This window comes from Physella acuta, unplaced genomic scaffold, assembly GCF_028476545.2.
Source record: "Physella acuta isolate Inbredline_101_S28 unplaced genomic scaffold, ASM2847654v3 ptg001815l, whole genome shotgun sequence".
NCBI lineage: Eukaryota > Metazoa > Mollusca > Gastropoda > Physidae > Physella > Physella acuta.
The window spans coordinates 52814-61952 of NW_026733325.1; the positions used below are offsets into that span (position 1 = coordinate 52814).

At 35.6% G+C, this 9139-nt stretch overlaps 1 protein-coding gene across 1 annotated transcript; it reads left to right on the top strand.

Annotated features, from left to right (window-relative positions):
* The first annotated feature begins 2733 nt into the window (after nt 1-2733).
* LOC131930665 (NF-kappa-B inhibitor-interacting Ras-like protein 1) lies at nt 2734-3807 on the top strand. The gene has a single exon (XM_059287250.1). It carries the CDS (start codon nt 2938-2940, stop codon nt 3523-3525), a length of 588 nt encoding a protein of 195 aa, XP_059143233.1. The 5' UTR covers nt 2734-2937; the 3' UTR covers nt 3526-3807.
* The last annotated feature ends 5332 nt before the right edge of the window (nt 3808-9139 follow it).

Below are 9139 nucleotides of genomic sequence, written 5' to 3' on the forward strand. Positions count from 1 at the left end.
ATGTGGGTAGGTACAGCGCGTGTGGTGGGGGGGGGGGGTATAGACCTGTAGGTAGGGGGAGGGGTACGTGGGTGAAGTTGCGGTCAAACCCGTTTCGCTGAATACCTTGTACGGCTAACCACAACTGTTGTCATAACTGGATTTGGTCTGACAGATATAAATAATCATTCAGGGGTTCTAAAACTGACAGGGTTCTGAAATTATTTGGGAAATTGAAAAGCTGAGTAAACTGAATTGTGCTTTATGTGTATTTTTTGCATTGCATTTTTCATTTGTGCCCACTTCTTAAGTAATTTGTGTTATTGTATTGTTGGACGGGATTTCATCCAGTACAATTAAGTATTACGTGAATTTGTTTCCATAGCCTTTTGCTGCTCACCAATATGTGATGGGGGGGGGGGGATTGTATACGCTGCTGTATGAATCTATATGATTACTACGCCTATAACTAATATTCCAACTATATTAGTATAAACAAGTGATGAGGACGGGAACACTCTTATTTTCAGACGACACTAAGTTGACGATATAAACAAGTTCGATCATAAAATAGAATTAACTTTATTATCAAATACTAGCAATATTCAATGTCAAAACACGTCTATTTCTTACTATAGCAAACCCCCAACTGTTTTCCCTCCTGCGTCCTACATCATCGGTAACATTGTCGCGTCACGCTCACGTCACACTCACGCCACAAATTGTCTACCGTCAAGTTTATTATTAGTCTCTACCAGTCTAGTCTTATTTTATCTATCTACGCTATCACACTTTGAACAGAACAAACTACAAGGCAGCAGCTGTTTGATTTTGGAGTTGTCTCTCCTAAGTGATTTGCGGTCCCAAAATAACGAGCCTCATCTATCTGCCCATCTATCCTATCGGAAAATTTCGGTTAAGCAAATATGAACTTTACTGCCCAACTACGCTAGCCCCTCGATTATTACAATAACAACATATAGGTGTGTGTATATATATATATATATATATGTATATATATATATATATATATATATATATATATATATATATATATATATATATATATATATATATATATATATATATATATATATATATATATATATATATATATATATATATATATATAGTGTTAAAGTTTAACTGTACTTTAGTTTAGGTCACAGACAGTGTTAAATCAATGATTGATGCCTTTATTTGTTGTATTTATGCCCGCCACAAGCCGGAACTACCTGACACCCCCCACTGAGAGGCAACAGGTGTGTTGATAGGTGTGTTGATATGTGTTTTGATAGGTGAGTTGACAGTTGTGTTGATAGAAATACACAACCCAGACGGTGCTGAACGCTGTATCACCAAAGACAATGAGTGACAGCAACCCCCCCCCCCCTACCCTACCCTATACCCCTCCCACCCTCTCCCGTCTCATTCGAGTTTTAGCGACAGTCGACATTCCAGTTGTCAAGATTTTTTAACACTTACCGCAAAAAAAAAAAAAAAAAAAAAAAAAAAAAAATTCTGGACGCAATGACGCATCGCCCAGGACAGCTCCACTTAACAAGGGACGAGATGACCTTCTTGACGTGTCGTTCAGGACTGACATGTCACTGACAGCTCAAGCGACAATCGACACTTCTAAGCCTTTCTTTAATATAAACGCTTTAATCGGTTTGACTGCACTGTAGATAGAAGGACTTAATTTCATCACAATATATATATATATATATATATATATATATATATATATATATATATATATATATATATATATATATATATATATATATATATATATACATCGGAGTGGGATTAATTAATACACGACTGAAGAAGCTTAAACCGCTAAACAATTTGATCACGCAATGTCTCATACCATCTTACTCAATATTCAATATAGTGTTGTTGTTTTTTTCTATATTTCTATATTTGGCTCCATCTAATACTTATTAATATATCGCTCACCATGATATAACACAGCTTTCTGATATTTCATAATTTTATTTTTGCACGTTTTTACTGTTTGGTTGTATGATTAAGTTGGTACCACTGGTTTACAAATCGTGTATTTAACATCCCGCAAGGCATTTGCAAAAGTTTCATATGTAATTGGATGCACGTGATAACATGTTGCTTTCAGACATTCATTTCCGCTATGGGGGGGGGGAGCACTTAAAACTTTCGCGGAAGAGGACTTAACTTTTAGGTGAGGGGGGAGGACACTGGTTCAAGTATATAATTTCGATATAACTTATATTTCGTTCAGAAAGTGTGGGGTAGGGGGTAAGGAAGGCGATAGGCGTGATAGAAAGCTAAAAGTCTACCTTTATTGTCTTAAAAATGCATTTTTCGTATTAAATAATTTAATGTTTTTTTAACACTACAGAGTAGAAATAGAATTGTTTTATTTTAACAGCTAAACTTCATTTTTACAAATCAATATCCCAAGTTATAAAACAGGATAAGGGAGACAACAATAGATTAATTTAAAAAGACAGAAATATTAATAAAGCAAGCACATCATAAAACAACAAATGCAACAATTAGATTAAAAGTTAAATACCTTAATTTTTTCTTTTAAATATTTTGAAACTTTAAAAGTTAATTGATATTTTCAATAAAATAATAATTGCAAATAAATAATACAAAACAGTGAAGATAATTTATACAATATTTTAAATATAAATGAAAAATTGAATGCATATGTATTCCTCCCAATTTAGCGATGAGTAGGCCTATAATTGTATATTACCCGACCCGAAAGGTGTTATTATGAATTTAAGCCTAGAATCTATTCTAATTATTAAATAGAGTCGAGTAACCCGAAAAATTTGAAAGTACACGAACAAATGTGAACAAAATGTCGCCTCTAAAATGATTTATATTGAATTAAAATAATAGATCTAGTAAGTAAAGTATTATCCAAGACTAAGCATACCCCCCACCCCTTAAAAAAGGATGGGAAAATCAAATAAAATTTTACTCTGTGGTTGCACTGGTGTTGGAAAAACTGCAATACTAGAGCAACTGCTATATGGGAACCATATTGTTGAGTCACCAACACACCAGACTATGGAGGATATTTACACAGCAGTGATAGAAACAGACAGAGGTGTGAAGGAGAAAGTTCGGATATTTGACTTGGGCATGCCAGATGGTGTTGAACCAGAGCTACCCAAGCACTACCTGAATTTTCCAGACGGATTCATTTTAGTCTATGATGTCACCAATTTTGATTCTTTCAAACGGCTTGACAAAATAAAAAAAGAAATTGACAAACATAAGGACAAAAGAGAAGGCCATGTAATAGTTATTGGAAACAAAAGTGAATTAAATGACCGGAGGCAAGTTCAGTTTGATGTTGCTATGGCATGGTCAGTCAAAGAGAAAATGAGACTATGGGAGGTAACAGTTACCAACAGGAAGTCATTGGTGGATCCATTTGTCTGGCTTACATCTAAAATAACCCAGCCCACAGGAAAAAGTAACTTTTTACCAGGTCGGAAAACAAAGTCTTCAAGCGGCAATAGTTTGGATAAAAACTGATTTTTAGGGAATATGCACAAAAGTCATATCAACTGATAGCGCTTGTAGTTAGATCTACAGTTTCAAGATCTCAAACTAAATTCAAGTTGCATGCAGTCACAACGATGTGGATTACTTGCTGCATAAGCATGCGCTGAAACTTGAGGCACTTTACAGTGTAGTTCACATATCACTGTTCACACACCTGTGATAGTCTAGAGCAGTATAAAATAATGAAGTACTTCTCTCAATGTTGTTCATCTAAATTCATGTTCATATTTTGTTAAATAAAATGAATTTTAATAAAAAAAAAAATAAATAAAAAAAAAAAAAATTGTATATTACTATATTTGATTGAAAATATAAGCTCATTTATTCTAATATGACAGGGGTCGGCAACCTTTTGAAGCGGAAGAGCCAAAAGTTATAATTTTCAAAATTTCCCTGGTTTTAAAGAGCCACTAACATTTTTTTATTTCAAATATTTTATTTTTTTATTAAGATTATTAGTATTTGTTCAGGGAGCTGGGAGCCGCATCTTGATATCAAAAGAGCCGCATGCGGCTCGCGAGCCTCAGGTTGCCGACCCCTGTAATATGAAAAGACTCTAAATCACATATTGACAATTTATATTTACTGAACACTCAACACCTCATTACTAAGAACATAACACTCAAATCACCCCGAAAACTACTCAGGTATTTCAACCACTTCACGCCTACACTCCCCTACCTTGTACTCAACAGACACAATTTCTACAAAAATGCACATTACAATGACACCATTCACTGACCAAAATACTACCCATACCCCCCTCCCCGCCTTGCAGGTCTTTATTACCACTACGCCTTCACCCTTTCCGTGACCCCTAATCTCACTTGGTTTTAGACGTTTTTTTTTCCCACTAGCACTGAATTATTATGACGTTATATATTATCAGCATGCATATATTGTTAAAACAAGTAACACGTTGACTTTGATATATGTAAACATCTAAAAATCTTTTGGTTTCGGTTGATATTTGAAATTATGCAAATGATGATGTTGTTTTACTTGTTTTATATTGAAAATTAAAGTATTTTAATATATTTTTTTTAAGTTGAAAATATAATCACGTCACTTGCTTCACGCTTGCCCACCCCTACCTCGTACTCAGCAACCACACAATCTATAAACATTGTTAAGATACAAATCACTGAACCAGAACCCTCACATATTCCCACCACCATTTCAATGTTTTTGTCCCCATGACCCCTTCTCTCACTCGACTTTTAAATTTTTCACTAGCACATACTTACTTTTTATTTCCACACTATATAAACGTTTTGTATAAATGATGTTAAAAATGGTCTAAACAGAATATCTATTTCTTTTTTCATATGTATATATTTGTAAATCCATCTTAATATGTTTTTTTAATAAGAATATTTGAAATTGTTGCGATTGTTTTAAATTGTAAATAAAAGTATTAAAAAAATATAATCAAAATAAAATTATATGTATAATTATTATATTTTATGTATATATTATTATAATATATATAATTATTATATATAATATATATATATACTACATATTATATATATATATATATATATATATATATATATATATATATGTATATATATATATATATATATATGTTTATATTTATATTTATATTTATATTTATATTTATATTTATATTTATATATATATATACCTAGGATCGCCCGGGCAAACGCAGCCTACATGGGCGTCGGTAGACGCGCCTGATTCCGTTTGGTGAACAATTTTAAAGCCTCACTGTATCCATAGTCTATCGCACTTTTTAAAACGAACGTAGGCGCTATCGCGCTCACAGGAGAGCCCTGGGCGCCAAATTGCACCCAGCCAAGTCACCGATCTTTCGAAATAGTTTATATTTTTCGAACAAATCTCCCCAGGAGTATTCACAACGACTTTCCAAAGTTTCATGGCGATCGGATGAAATGTCTAGTAATGCATAAAAGACAAATAAAGCCTAAGGAAATATATTAGGAGGGTTTTATCAATGCTTTACCAATGCTTTACCAATCCTATATTCTTAGACGCGTGACCTTGTTTTCTAAAACTGAGTTATTTAAATGTAAACAGTGCCTGTGCTTGGATCATATTTATCGGGACAAATTTTTATCTACACTACCGCAGTAGTATATTAGGTCACTTTTGGTTATCATGGGTGAGGGGGATGCGGATGCGGATGCGGATGCGGAACAAAGGCTATATAGGAAAATACTCACCCAGCCTGGGACAACGACATATAACAAAATACTCACCCACCAGGCGCAGCCTGCCGCAGCCTGGGACAACGAGATATAGTAAAATACTCCCTGGGGGAGGTGGAGGTACACCGACATATAGCAAAATACTCACCCATCTGGGTGAGGGTGGGTGAGCAGGTGGCGCAGCCTGGGACAACGAGATATAGGAAAATACTCACCCACCTGGGTGAAGGTGGGTGAGGGTGGGTGAGCAGCCTGGGACAATGAGATATAGTAAAATACTCACCCACCCTAGGGTGGGTGATGCGGATGCGGAGTAGGTCAGTAGGTCACCACCGGTGACCTTGTGACGTAATTAGTGACCTTGTGACGTAATCATTGACAAAGTTACGTAATTTTAATGAGTTTTTTAATTAGTTTTAATGAGTTTTTAAAATTTTAATTAATTTTTATTATCGAGTTACGTAATTTTAATGAGTTTTTAATGAGTTTGAATTTAATTTTTAAATTTTAATTAATTTTTGACCTAGTTACGTAATTTAATGCGTTTTTTAATGAGTTTTAATGAGTTTTTAAAATTTTAATTAATTTTTTGACCTAGTTACGTAATTTAATGCGTTTTTTAATGAGTTTGAATTTGTTTGTTTAAATTTTATAGTTGTTTATTTATTTTGTTTTGTAATTTTTATTGACGAGTTACGTAATTGGATTATTTGTTTGATTTTAATTAATTTGATTTTTATTTATTTTGTATCTAGTTACGTAATTTTAATTTTATTTTATAATTAGTTTGAATTTTTATTGACTAGTTATGTAATTTAATTACTTTGATTGTTTAATTAGTTTGTTTACTTGTTGTTTAATTTAATTACTTTGTTTATATTGTGTAATTTTTATTAACGAGTTACGTAATTTGCTTATTTGTTTGAAATTCATTTTATTTCTTTGATTTTAATTACTTTGTTTAATTTATTTATTTGATATATTTCTTTTCTTTGTTGTTTAATTTGTTGGTTTGTTTATTTTGATTGTATGTATGTTTTAAATTCTCCCCTACAACGACCGTGTACAAAAAACAGGTTAAATTCTCCACCACAACGAACGTTACAAACATAGAACATTCATTAAAGATAACGATCAGCCACAGCTGTTACGTATCGACCCGCCCGCGAAGTTTTCTCACCGCTGCCCGTTTTAATGGGAATGTATTGATCGCAGCCGCTGGCCCATCACACCTAATTAAATTTTGTTATGCTTCACCGAGTTTCCCCGCTCGATTTGACGGGTCATGGTGATTTATGTGGGTTCGCGAAGCGATCCCACCGGGGGGGGGGGGGGGGTATGATAATTAACGACGTACATTAACTGGCTTTCGGCGAAGCCAGCGTTAAGTGTGGGAACATCTGTTACCACGTTAATTGATTTTTTTTTTTTCCCCCGGTTGGATCCCGTGCTTTTCACTAACAGTTATACGGACAGTATCATAGGTTTTTGGTTTTCACCGAGGCAATGTTTTGTTGTTGGTTGGTGTAGAGTTTATACGAGGGTCGGTGAAGTTTTCACCGAGGTTGGGTTTTGAACTCGGACCATGCATGTTTAGGAGTTGGATGTGGTAGAGTTTACACTAGGGACGGATGTGTTTTGGTTACACCGAGGGTGGTTTCAAAGTTCGTACGTGCATCATTGGAATTGTTGGGGGGCCGTGTTCATACTAGAGTGGGAAGGATTTTGTTTTCACCGAGGTTGGTTTTGAACGCGAACCATACATGTTTAAGAATTACTAGGTGTAGAGTTTATACGAGGGTCGGTGAAGTTTTCACCGAGGTTGGTTTTGAACTCGAACCATACATGTTTAAGAATTGCTAGGTGTAGAGTTTATACTAGGGTGGTATGGTTTTGGTTTCACCATGGCTTGGTTCAAAGTTGTTACATGCATGCTTTGGAGTTGGTAGGTTTCAAACTAGGGTCGGTGAAGTTTTCACCGAGGCAGGTTACAAAGTTGATACAGGCATGTTTTAGGAATTGGGGTGGGCCGTGTTCATACTAGGCTCGATGAAGTTTTCACCGAGTGATGTTGGTACACGATGTTTTGGAAGGGGTTGGTGTAGAGTCTATACTAGGGTCGGTGAAGTTTTCCCCGAGGCAGGGTTCGAAGCTAGACCATACATGTTTAGGAATTGTTAGGGGTAGAGTTTACATTCGAGTTCATACTAAGGTCGGTGAAGTTTTCACCGACGCATGTTTCAAACTCTGTCCATTCATGTCTTGGAGTTGTTGCGGATAGAATTTATACTAGGGTCGGTGAAGTTTTCCCGATGTAATATTGTTTTTGTCTTTACAAGTTCGTTTTCTGATGGTGTGTGTGTGTGTGTGTGTGTGTGTGTGTATGTGAGAGCTTTTTGGTTTGAGTGAAAAAGTTTGATTTGCGGTGTATAACTTACACCGATGTTTTGACTGCATAGGATTTCAAAGTTGGATGGGAAAGTTGTCACACCTTTTAATCAGCTATTACAATTAATCACAAAAGAGCATTTAAATGTACATAAAAATTTTATTTACTTAAAACAACTCCTGTGTGTGTGTGTGTGTGTGTGTGTGTGTGTGTGTGTGTGTGAATGTGCAGCCCGTACAAAAGGACAGTCTGGATAATGGCGTCGATGTTCTTCTTCTACCACATCACCCATTTTCCATCCCCTCAACGTATTCAAACAGAAAATACACTTGACAAGGTCGCCAGGTCCAATGAAGATAAAACCATTTTTAGCCAAACTGATAGGGTCGACCGGGTAGACGTCGGACCAACACCCCGAAAATGTTTGCAACCTTTCCTCCTCATCATGGAACCTAATGTCACTGTCCCTGTCAGAAGCTGGGTTGGGTGGTGGTGTCTCATCAAGGGGCTCAATAAAGGTTCCACCTATAGATCGCTGTACAAACACTCTCTCATAACCTAGATTCATCTCCCCTTGATTTGTCTCATGAAAGGTACTGATCATCTGTACAGGATACAATCTCACTTCCTCGGGTCCAATATCAAGACCCGTTTCCGTTTGATCCGACATTCCCGTGCTCTCACGGGAATCCCATCCACAGCACTGAAGACAAAAACATTCACCGGACATGGTATAGGGTGCTTATACGGCGGTGTTTATAGTATTCCCTGAATACCACACCTGGGTGGGCTATCGATCAATACCGTAAAGAGCGGTTTCCAACTCGGATCCAGTATTTTAAATGGTTGATTTTGATTTCAGTCATGGCTCTTATACAGGATACCGAGTTACATAACTTTCAGGGACAAGTAACAAAACAATAACTCACATCAAAAATTTAAAAAAGATCGTTTATATCATAAGTTTTTATTGAATAAAAACAACCCCATCAGCATACCG

What these genes read in the sequence shown, in the direction of transcription:
- LOC131930665 (XM_059287250.1), top strand. Translation starts at nt 2,938, where the DNA reads ATGGGAAAATCAAATAAAATTTTACTCTGTGGTTGCACTGGTGTTGGA.